Genomic DNA, 12811 nt, shown 5'->3' on the forward strand with positions numbered 1-12811 from the left:
GCCACTCTGTCGCCCAAAGCTTCTTCCAAGAGCACTGTGTTGCGTGACAGAAAGAGTACCAGAACCCCGGTATTGGGATCCCATAAAAAAAAGGACGGGAGTGCTCGTCGGAAATTTTGGAAAGAATCCCTAAGAGGTACCAAGGCCCTGTTTTGTGGGCGTGGTTCGAAATTTTTTTGACCCCTTAAAGGTACCAGCTCTAAAGCAATACATTAACTGACACTGACTTTTTTGGTTCAATACTCTTAAAGGTACCATGAAAGCTCCCGCTGTGGGAACTTTTGAGGATGAACATCCTAAGCGGTTTTAACCCCTAAAAGGTGCAACGAGCACCCCCGTCCTTTCTTTGAGGGAGTCCCCCTCCCCGGGGACCTGAACTGGACTAGCACTCTAGTAGCACACGAGTCGACGGTTTTCATTTACCTTCAGTGAAGTTCAGAGAGAAAACAAAACAGATATTTAATTATTCGACAATTTTTAATAAGTAAATGGTTAACGCTAATACTACTTGACTTACACTTTCAGGTACATAGCTCCAAGATGAAATACCTACATCTGTACATGTTATATTGAATATCAATTATCTACAACTACCTCGTGCAAAACGTAGCAACTCTAGCAGCTAATAATATATTTTTGGAATAGATGACATCACCTCTTACGAATACAAGATGGTGGCTGACGTTCTATGGCGTAGTAAGCAACTGACAACGATCTTCCTTTGTGGAGCATACTCCAGTTTTGATTAAGAATACAACACAAACAGCGGTGATGATCATTGTATTCCAACTCATTTTAATGTTATCACCGCTGTTTGTGTTGTATTCATAGTCAATCTACGATGGCCTAAGCTAAGAACGAAGGTTTATACGATAATCCAGGCCTGACACTTTTAAGGTCTCGTATGACAATGGGAACCGATGGCACGTTAACATGCAAGTCTTTTTGGCACGTATGTCCGAGGGTAAAGATAACAATAAGAGGATTAGGTCACCCTTTAAATAATAGTAAGAAAACAGGAAAAAGAATCATAGAATAGGAAAGCCATGACCGTGTACTGGGGTCTGTTTGTTCAATTTACCTTATCCTGTATTAGATTTTAGATTAATAATTCGTCTAATACTTTGAAATGACAGAAATGAGACTGATTACGTTCTTATCAGCTGGTAGCTTCTGAATAGGCTCTCACACAATCGGGTGGCTTCTATTACTGCTTGTGAAATATGCTGCTAAAGCTACTACCTGGTTGTTGGTATGCGCAACCACATCTTTTAGCTTGAAATTCCCCGTCATCATAATGTGATAAAGGCTTGTTTTCACTAGCGCGACCTCGAAGCCAGAGTCTTCATTACCCTTTACCAGCGGTCGGAGGAACGAGCGACCCTAGAAAGATCCAATTTGAAGTCCAAAAATAACGGACTTCCGGTTGAATTGCGCATGTCTCAATCGAGTCGCTGGTGTTTTACTTCCGCTCATTTTATTTGTTTTCAAAGCCAATCAAAATTGAGCTTGAAACGGAACTGTCAAGGGTCGCTCGTTTCATCACACGTGCGCAGTAAGGAACGAAGAGTCGAGGAACGAGATTGATAGTAGCGCACAAGCTAAGCAACATAAGCAGACGCAATAAATTTTCGTTCAGTATCAGCCTTGTTAAATGGACTCTTAACCAAATGGCGCTAAATATCTGAGATCTTAATTCGTTTGCGTATGTTGCTTGAATGTGTTTATGGGTTAGTAAAAACCAGCTTTAAGAAACGTGTACACATTAGCACGGTCGCTAAAGTTATCATATAGTTAAAACTGAGTTTCTAAGGAAGGGAGAAAACAAACCTTTTCAGCGCCTTTATAGAAAATACAGTAAGCAACCACTCATTCCTAAAGCTAAAAAACATTTGAAGATAAAAGGCTTCATGCTGGCTTAAAGTAGATTAAAAACTCACGCTAATAATTTGTTCGGCCACAAATTTCCCAACATCTCCCGGCGTCAACAGACCAGTTTTATAAGAATCGATAGATTAAATATCAACTAAATATCATAGTCAGGTGTTACTTCTTACATAACATGTCTAAGCTGGCACATAAGAGGTGGATAATACAGTATTCACACAGAAATTTCACGAAAACATACACCAACAAACAACTTGCAGCGTAGACGTAATTGGCGAAAACGAGTGCTTTTTTGAGCGAGCGAGCGAAGCGAGCGAGTAGTGCGCACACTTTCTGCGCATCACGCAAGGCATGGTTTAGGGTCATTCCACTGAAATAGAACCTGCACTGAGATTTTTGTGAAACTTTGCCTATTGATTGTTTATATTATAGAAACTTAAATTTTGAGATAAAAATGAGGAGTCCCCGTGTTCGCTTAGGAGCAAAAGCACCTTGTTTATACCCATATAAATCCTTATAATAGCACCATGATTGTTGTCACGATTGCTTGCTAAATTCACGTTTCCGACGATTGCTTTTTGTTCTACACTGAGAATTGGTCCATATTTATTTTACACAGAGATATTTATTACTCAATTCAAAACAACAGAAAAAAATGATAGGTCACCATACTCGTTTGCGAGAAAATGACGATTTACCTCTATGGCGAGGTCCAGCTGTAAAGAAAAAGCCACGTGAAATTATGCGCAGTAGGGATGCGCAATGCAATACTGGGGAATAACCTTAAGCGCAACGCGCGCGCTGGGGTTGACCTTGACGCAATCAACTACGCTACCGAGTACACGACTAAAATGAAAGCAAAATTTTCCCACTGTGACCAAATCAAGTTTAATGAACCTGTTCTTATACCAGGAACACCAGAATAGCAGCATATCGCTAACCAGTAACTGTTAACGTCTTCCAGCTGAAAAACTAGCTGTTATCTGTCGAAAATTATACTGAAATCCAACTGTAAACATGTACCTGCAGATGGCCTAGTGCGCGCGTAAAACACATGCGAGATACGCAAATGTTTTACTTACTGGGGAGGTGACAGGAAAAAATGTAACGGGCACCGAAAAAGTTTTAAAAAAAGAACAATAACTTAAAAAAACGCGTGGTTACCCCTACTTTTTATGTTATAAAATGGAAGTGGCAAGCCTATTCAGCGCGTGATTAGTTTCTGGTTGTGAGCAAAAGCTATTTAGACTGTATTTTAGCTGAACCAGAGGAAGGCTGTCAGAGACGCTAAAAGCGCTGTTGCAACGATTTTGTTATTAAAAACATACCAAAAATGTTTTTTTTTATGTAACCATTCACCATTAAATTTTAAGATCTTTATAAATATGTTTGCTTTTCTGTATGCAAAGGCGAATTCTAAGAAAATCTGTGAAGAGATATCCTTTCCTTCTTTTTTTCAGAAACATGCTGATGTCAGCATTTTTGTTGAGATTCAAGGCTAATTATCTCGAAAAAATGCGCGGCTACCCCAGTTTTTCTTTGTGGATTCCAATAGCCCTTGTAAAGATCTATTTTTTTCCGCGTGGTCCCAATCTGGCAAAACCTTTGTTTTTAGTAGGCACCGTCCTTAAATAACTTAACTCGCCCCAGACCACAACGCTTTGCGACTTCAACTGACAGCCAGGCGACCAGAAATACCCAGCGCTCGCACAGCAAAAACGTCTACGATGCAGGCTACACTTAAATAAAATGTTCTAGTGGTCACCTCTCAAAGCTACACTGTCCGCCTAGATTTATCACGATTGCCTCAGATTTTTTAACACCTTGAGTCAGTCGATAAACCGTCCAAAAGCTACAATAAAATAGTCTGTGCATGAAAAAAATCATGGTTTTGTAGTCTCGATGGTCGGAAAATCCAGGCCAGTTTGCACTTACTGAAAGCTGTAAACAAAATTGCACAGTGTTAGTTTTCATTTCAAGTTAAAATAGGTTAATTACTCTCGTTGAATGCAATGGCCAAATTGTATTCTCTGGTTAGTTATCACCATCTAATGCAGTACATTACCAAGTTGAATGATGACAAGTTTCAATGATCGTCCTCTAGGCTCTGTGAAAATAATTAGTGGTTTGTTGTTCCACTGATATTAACCAGGCATACTTTTCAATGGACTGCCATCATCTCTTTGGTAATTTACTAAATTAGCAAATGATTATTATGACGAGTGAAAATAATCTCCAAAACCGAAATAAGTTATTTTGTTTTTAGACTGGTTTACATAGAGCCCCTTTAAAATTGATAACTTTTGAATAGGATTACGTTGGGGCACAGGAGTTCGTCGTGTTCACTAGCTGTATATAGATAGGTATTACTTCACGTTACACCAAGGTGATAACCTGGAGTATTACGATAAAATTAAGCTTTTACCTGAAAGAAAAGAAGATCCCCATTGCCAAGATGAGGAAGGAAACTGCTGTGTAACTTCCTGAAATAAAAAAAAACATAGATTATGAGTTAACCCATATGATAAACAACGGACTTGTTATACGGTACATAACCACATGTTAAAGCTGGCGTTGCCTCACGAATGGTGCATCTAAAGAAGCAAACATTTTTCAAGTTTATGTTCGTATAGGAAAATCACAAACCGGCAACATATGAGAGGAACATAATTTCGCTCCGTGCATTTTAGACTGGCTTGTATTGCAGACAGCCCTTCTGTGGCACATTTCGTCTGCAACTTTACAGCAACCTAACATATGATGCTTTATTCCTACCCGCACAATAGGTCACACAGTCCTTTGTCATTTTCGTGTTCTTCACTCCTTTACAGCTCCGATCCTTAGCCACACATGTGCCCTCGATAGTAAACTCTCCAGCGCCTCCCTCGCACTTATCGCATTCGCCATCTTTAGCTTTCCAATCCTTGAATTCAACTCCTAAAACACAATATAACGAAACATGAGAATCAGGACAAAGTTAACAGTTGTTCCTTTCTGACCGGCTAACTAACAACAGTGAGCTCAAAACTTGCGAAACGTGGGCTCCACTTCGTTGGGCTGTCGCAGGTTCTGTTACAAGATTATTTCCGTGGGGGTCCCTTATAAAAAGGACGGGGGTGCTCCTCGTACCTTTTAGGGGTTAAAAAGTGGTTTTGGTAGCTCTTAGGGTGTTCAGCCTCAAAAGGTCCACAGCGGGAGCTGCAGTATCTTTTAGGGTATTGAGATGAAAAATGAAAATATGGCAGGAGATAATGTGTTGTTTTAGAATTGGTACCTCTTAGGGATGGAAAACATTTCAAGCCACGCCCACAAAACAGGATCTTGTTACCTCTTAGGGGTTCTTTTCAAAATTTCCGAAGAGCACCCCCGTCCATCATTTCGGAAGTAATACACTTACGTTTGAAAGCAATGGTAGAAAAATTAGGACTATTTTTCGTATTCGAACGAAATTTTTGGTGATCAAGAACCAGACCAAATGAGAGCCTGCTTAAAGCTAAACTACTTTGATGGTTAAAGCTGATGAATGTGAACATAAACATGATTAATGGGTGTTTTTCCATCGACAATAACTGAACAGTCGATCAGTTGAATGTTAATTGATTGGTTGATGGATATGAATGGCTGGATGGATGGATGGATGGATGGATGGATGGATGGATGGATGGATGGATGGATGGATGGATGGATGGATGGATGGGTGGGTGGATGGATGGATGGATGGATGGATGGATGGATGGATGGATGGATGGATGGGTGGGTGGGTGGGTGGGTGGGTTGATTGGTTTGCTGATTGATTGATTGATCGATCGATCGCTCGGTGGGATGATAGATTGAATGTTGATACCTACCCAGTGGATTAAACTCAAAGCTATCCTTGTTTACTTTAAACCCCTCCGCGAGGTAACCACTCTTCACTTTATCTATGATCACGTCGTGTATAAGAGTACCGTCGCTAGTCTTCACAACCAAACACAGTTTCACCTTTACGAACGTAACACCATCTTTTTCGGAATACTTTTGTTCTGATACCTCTACATCCTGGTATTTACTGGATTCATTGAAGAGATACTTTATCTGTAATTAGAAAACACCCTGTAACAAAGTGCGTGTTAAAAGCTACGGGAAAGCTGTACAATCAAAGAAGCCGATGAATCCACTCTGGTCATAGATTCATCGGCTCCCTTGATGCACCATGATCCGAGTGATCTTGGATCATTGATCCTTATCCTGATCATGGCAAACGAAAGCAGGCTTCGATTATGAGCTCGAGATTTCTATGATCGCGCGATAGTTGACTGGGGCGCAGCCCAAGTCAATTATTGCAAATAGAAATCGAGAGCGAAAAATCTAATTTTAATAAAAAAATATATAGTAGTCGTTATAAACGTTATCCAAGAGAAAATGAGGCTTGTTAACTCCGTTTGAAAAGAGCCACAGTGCATAGTCCATAACAGCAGCCACGACCTTTATAACATGTTCCGCTGGAACGTTTTGTTGTTTTTGTTGACCGCTCAGAACTGCATTTCCCTGGTCTGCATGTGCCATTTTATTCCCAAGGAATTGTGAAATATATATCTCCCAATTTGATTTATCCATCAAGAAACACCAGCTCTCTCTAATGTACCCGGAAAAGGCGTATTTCCCCGTGGACCGCTGTGTTCTAAATTGCTTGATCACCTAAGAAATGGTATCATGCGGACGTAAACGGCGGCGCACGCCCGCTGTTCTCGGCAATCCCTAAAATAACTATCCCTAAAATGCTATTTTATTAACAAACCGCACACTGCTATAGGCTACTCACTATCTACAACAGAATAGATGGTGAGTAGCATATTCAATAGACGATTTGCATGATGGGGTCCCCCAGTTTGACCACAACTGCCAGAATCCTTCACTTTTTCTGTTTCTTCAGCTAATTAATTGTTATTTAAACCCCACTGGGGCTTCAAAATTTAAATAACAAAGATAAAGCGAAAGCAATTCTGGTAGTTGTAGTCAAATGACGCTATCGTGCAAATCTGCTATTAAATAACCACGATGTATTAACCAATGCTTTCTTCTATGCGATACCAATATCACTCGATTAAGAGTGGTAGCACTGATCCATTAAAATATAACTGCTGAAAATTGCTGAAGACTGTTCCCAGCCACCATATATCAGCTTACCGCTTTCGATATCTCTTCGCTGGTTTCCTTGTATGGGGCAGATTGGCTGTCTGATAATGAGGCATTCCAAGCTCGTTCAGCTATGAAGCTAACTCTGACACAACCTTGTTAAAAGTGATAAAAAGCAAGAGTGAACTTTATGATCGATCATCCGTTACAACATAAGGAGTTTTCAAGAAGTTTTCGCTTGACTCTTTTTTGGGAATTTTAATCAGCAAAACCCTTGTGGCACTGATAAAGGTACATGTAGCCAGCGAGAAGTCTCTCCCGTTCGGAGATTAATTCCTTCATTGCGAAAGTGGTACTAAAGCAGCTGAAATAGCCAGTCTTTGGACAATCTACACAAAGCCGGAAAACGGAAGGAAACGATCTACAAAATATAATTTTAGTATCAATGAGATTTTGCTTTAAAATCAGCGAGTTTTGGCTCATATCTAATAAACCTCTACACAAGTCGGATCTCAGACTTTAACTAAAAGTCTCCTTTTTATCCCTAATGCGCTTTTGATCATTGTATGTTAAAAAGCACAATATAAATTAATAAGTAATAATAATTATTACTATTATTAATAACACTGAGCAATCTTTATCATTCGTTATTATTAAGAACGACTAGAACTGCTTACTTGGTTTTTCTGGCGTTATCACAGAAGCTGAACTGGCCATGGATGTTCCTGGGGTTGAAGACGGTGAAGGTGCCCCAGCTGAAGTGGTCATGGATGTTCCTGGGGTTGAGGACGGTGGAGGTGCCCCAGGAGTTGTTGTTTTGGCAGGTGGTGTACTAGTTGATGTTTGGGAAGTTTGTAACACTGGCGACATTGTGCTGGATGATCCAACATTTGTTGTTTGGTCGGGCGTTGCAGAAGGGCTCATATTTGAGGGCGAGGGTGCTACCGTAGTAGTGCTCTGGCCTGAAATTGTAAGCGCAAAAATAGCTCATGTACATCATCTCTGAAAGAATTCACACAGTAGAAGTCAAACTTAAGGGAGCTACGTCACAGAAATTAAAGCTCAAAAAACTGAATTTGTGATAAAGCACCCTTTAGAAAACATGATTGCCATAGAAATCTCAAGACACCTGGGCAGACGATGGACACGGGCGCTTACTAGGACCCAGCCCTCCATCCATCGCAAGGGTTGCAGTACAAAGGATGCCAACGATCATTTCCGAATTACTTTGAATTGGCGATATTCAGAGATAATTTCGGGGTCAGAATCATTCTGAGAGTGTGTGGTGTCTTTCGTTTGTTATTATATAACTGAGAAAATTTCTCCTTATGATTGGCTGAGAGCAGGCCAATTTATCGTTAATTCTTAATTTGCATTGCGGGTCAAATTAACGCGCGGGCGGTCGCAATTTTCTCAGTCATGTAATGAGTGAGTAAGCTCGAGCCAGCTCGAGCAATTAAGAATTTACAATCCTCGTGATATTTGAAAATTCTTTCAAATTGCACTCGCCTAAAGGCTCGTGCAATTTTGAGAGAATGATCAACTATTACTCGTAGTGTAAATCCTTTTAATTGCACTCGCGTTTATAGAATTACCTATACTAATAAAACGCCACGGTAGCGCGGCCGAAATATGAGCTGTCGTCAGAATGCATTTGCGTAGTTTCTCCTTCAACTCGAGAAATCGGTAACGCAAAGCTTCTGAAATAGGCACGTTTTCACGGTCAGTTATACCACCGGTCTGATCTTAAAGTTGCAAAACTTTCGAAGTTTTCAAATGCAGCAGCTTTAATCTGCTTGCTGGGTGGCATTGAAAAAATACGAGCTCTGTTTAGCTACTAGAATTGAGCCATCCACATTCACGGATGAAATCGAAGATGAGTATTAAACACCTGTCATGGAGACTTAAACGGTGATTCGAAAGACATATGCATTGATCACACATTGTAACAATATCAGCTAGCTTATAGAGATGACTTTACGTGCTTCTTCTTCGTTTTCGAACGCCTTTTTCGCGGTCAACTTTCCGGTAATTTCAAGAGCCAGTTGCACGAAAAGTAAGCATTTCTAACACGAATGAAATAATACTAACCTGGCGAAAAGAGACCCACCAAGAAAAGCACAGCAATTGATCCAGACAACATGCTCGAAACAACTGAAAGTTATTAAGAAAAGACGGCTCGGTGAAAACTGATTGCAGCGTCGTCGACGAAAACCGCTTCTTGAGTTTAATGTATGTAGTCGTGGTCTCGAAGTTTACTTGTATGTTTTGTTTTGTGTTTATCCGTTTCTATGTACCTTTGGTTTCATCCATTGACGTAAGAATTTGCTGGTAGCTGCCTGCGATCGTTATGAGTCTGACGGAAAGCAAACACCAGATGACAACTCAGTTTTAGCGCAATGAAAATTCTAACTTTTGCTTACTATGTCGTTGACGTTACGAATCAAAATATACCACCAAGCTTTTATATTATTGATATACTTTAACGCTTGACCAATGTTGAATCGAAGTTGTTTAGGAAAGCGGTGAGCTCACAGCGTTTGCGACAAAGTTATTTCACATCGGCAATAAAATTATGCAAATCTAGCATGAAACTGAGAGGAGCCAATGATTTTGCATTTTGCGCGCAGTGCGTCAAAATAAATGGAAATTTTTCCTTCTGTTTACTTGCGAAAACGGCAGTTCGGTGACGTATGTTACGAGATAAAGTTAATTTACTTAAGAGAAAAAAGATGAGGTTGCGGGGAAAAAATGTGCTTCAAAAAGAATCAAGTGGTCTTGAGACTGCACAGTTCTTAGTACTAAAGCAGTTTGAAAAAGGAAACGAAAGGATCATCTACGAACAAGAGGCTAAACTTAGGAAATCTAATTAAGATTCATAAGCCGTTAAAAAAAGCATGTAACACTGATGGGAAGCCAAAAAAAAAATGAACTCTCCGACAACGTTTAGTTAATCAAGTGCCAAAACAATTAACGGTCTATTTTTGCACCAGATATTCGACTCTGATTGGTTGACGCACCATAACGCAATAAATTAATAACAGTTAATTAGAAAGAGCAGAAATTTCGATCAACCGGGTATTACTCCTTGGGGCACAATAAATTAAGATTTTGTATTCCTCAAAACGTTTTCTCTGAGAGTGCTAATTTATTAGTTCCAAAAAGGTTGATTAAATGCAAGAAAAAGACATCGGATGTTGAAGTGTAATTGCGGTGAATGCAAAATTTAATTAAAGCTGATAACCGACAGTGTATGCAGTGTGCTTACGTCTGAGCAAATACAAGGATTACTGAACAATCAAAAACCGACTTCGATAGCATGTAGCACGCCAATTAAAGACTTTGGGAAACGTGCTCCTTTAGCCCTTTAATCTCGGCATTTGTCATCAACTCAACTAAGCAGTAACAGACTGGGTGAATACTAATAAAAACTTCTCAAGCATGTAAAGATCCTCGAAGAAAGGTTTCCCGAAACTAAACTTGCTCGCAAATTTTGAAACCCTATTGTACAACTGTTTTTCGCCGTCTTGGTAAGCAAGTTTTATGCCGCTGTAAAGATGACTCCAAAACGGCAGTTTAACCTGGCAACGTGCCTGGCTCTGCAAGCTGATCAATTGAACAACCTCCAACGTTTGTTGCCAAGCAAAATACTTGTTCTAATAAAAGTAGAAGTTAATTGTTTTACTTTTGACTCTCACCCAGCTGAAGGCTTTAAGACCAAACTGCATGGGAAGGAACAAGAGATCATAGTCTCCTAGAAGGAATCAATTCCTCATAGCTACACCGTTGTTCAGACAGTTTATACTGAGGACCTCGAACGCTTATTTCTTACTAATTTGTGTAGCTTTCCCAGGGCGTAAGTGCCGTATACAAAACCAATCTCCATCCCAGAGTCTTCCCAGCTCGGTCAGCGGCTGCTAAATTGACTAATTATTATTATTATTATTATTATTATTATTGTTGTTGTTGTTGTTGTTGTTGTTATTGTTGTTGTTGTTGTTGTTATTATTATTATTATTATTATTATTATTATTATTATTATTATTAGTCCTTTAAGTCTTGCCGCTTTTAACTTATGGTGCCGAGTTCAATCCGTGATCCTAGGGCAGTCATAAGTCTGCTGGATTACTTGACGGATAGAGTCCTCCTAAGTATGTGAGCAGTTCCAAGGAGGACGTTCTTCTGTAGCTCTGTTATTCTAATATTGCCTGGGATCTTGCCGATGTAGTTTTCTGTTCCCTTCTTGACAAGCCCGAAAGCTCCAATGATCACTGGGACAGTTGTTGTTTTCATTCCCCACGTTTTCTCGATTTCAATCTCAAGATCTCAAGATCTTTCAATCTCAAGATCTTTATTATTATTATTATTATTATTATTATTATTATTATTATTATTATTATTATTACTGTTGTTGTTTTTGTTGTTATTCAGTATTTATTTATTTATTTATTTATTTGTTTTGTTTCATCTCACACTCTAGCTGCTTTTCCCGGCCCATCTTTCACGTTCCTTTCGAGCTCCAGGGAAACTGAGAAACAACTGCAACGCTGGCGGTATATTCTTATAACTAGAATATGAATTTACCAACTCTGCTGTCACAGAAATCCACACAGGGTAGCCCTCGTTTGAAAAGGATGCTGAAGTAGGAGTGACAGGTTTTAGCTGAACACAAGCGATTATGTACTATACTTCCATTGTCCAAACAGCACTTTAGTGAGCACGCTCCTGAAATGGTTTCCCAAGGACTGAAACCGGCGGTACTCTGGGAAGGAAACTGAGAAAGAGAACTTCACTTGACATGATAGCACTCTCAAAATGGAAATTTGTAACTTGTATAAATGTGTTTCTAGGTTTCAAAATACCCATGAAATTTGGTCATTCCACCTTGCTGTGTGAGAATGGCGCACAAATGAGTCAATGTGTACAACGCACGTACAGATGCACTATACTTGAATTCGAGATTTTTGTATCGCATGATTGTCGACGGGCGCAGCCCGAGTCACCTATCAGGCATAGCAAACCAAGCAATAAGGTAATTGGTTCAGTATAATTCCTGTGATCGTTCAAAACTTTATATAAACCCTCTTCGCAGACACTTCGTAAACACAAAGAAATGCCCGCCATTTTGTTTTCAATCCTTTGCCGAAGCTAGACTTGTACCCAGTCGTTATCTATGTGTTTTTGGGGGAGAGAAGATTGGATACTAGGGTGGATTAAGGCGCACGAGGTGTCACGGGAAGGGTCGAAGGAATTTTTTCTTCGACCCTTCCCATGACATAGTGAGCCTTAATCCACCCTTGTATCCAATCTTCTGAAGGAAACCCGAAAATAGTAGAAAAACACCAAAGAGATAATACTAAACCATGATGAACAAGGATGGCTAAGGATGGAAAAGGTGAACGCGGATAACAAACGACCAACTTAAAAAACTCAGGCTAAACTTTTCAAGATGCGAAACTGTGACGTACTCCTTTACGCATTTTGTTTAAAACCCTACTTTCTTATTAGTATTGCCGCTGTCGTCAGTTTCCGTTATCTGTGTATGCTCCCATATTAGACGCTTCTTCGCGTTGTATTACCGAAAATATATTCTGTCATTTCTACAGTGTTGTTATCCACGGATAAGTTTCATAGCTTCCTGTCTCTGAAAACCCGCAATAGTGTAATCAGAGGATCTGTTGAGTTGGAAATAGCGTCTCCGAAAACGAGCTCATTGTGAATAGTTCTTACTTTACCACGGTCGTTCCGTAAGGTCGTTGGCCAAGATGTCTGATACCTCATAAAATCCGACTGTCTTCTGAAAGCATCC

General features: G+C 39.8%; 1 protein-coding gene across 1 annotated transcript; it reads right to left on the minus strand.

Moving 5' to 3' along the window:
- Positions 1 to 458: 458 nt before the first annotated feature.
- LOC110065915 (uncharacterized) lies at positions 459 to 9284 on the minus strand. Its single transcript, XM_089297290.1, has 7 exons — positions 9094 to 9284; positions 7680 to 7964; positions 7054 to 7157; positions 5736 to 5961; positions 4663 to 4824; positions 4313 to 4370; positions 459 to 3828 (listed from the first exon to the last, which is right to left on the minus strand). Exons 1-7 carry the CDS (start codon positions 9143 to 9145, stop codon positions 3819 to 3821), a joined length of 897 nt encoding a protein of 298 aa, XP_089153416.1. The 5' UTR covers positions 9146 to 9284; the 3' UTR covers positions 459 to 3818.
- Positions 9285 to 12811: the final 3527 nt, after the last annotated feature.

Source organism: Orbicella faveolata, unplaced genomic scaffold (assembly GCF_042242905.1).
Source record: "Orbicella faveolata isolate gen_17 unplaced genomic scaffold, um_ofav_v1 contig_3, whole genome shotgun sequence".
Taxonomy (NCBI): domain Eukaryota; kingdom Metazoa; phylum Cnidaria; class Anthozoa; order Scleractinia; family Merulinidae; genus Orbicella; species Orbicella faveolata.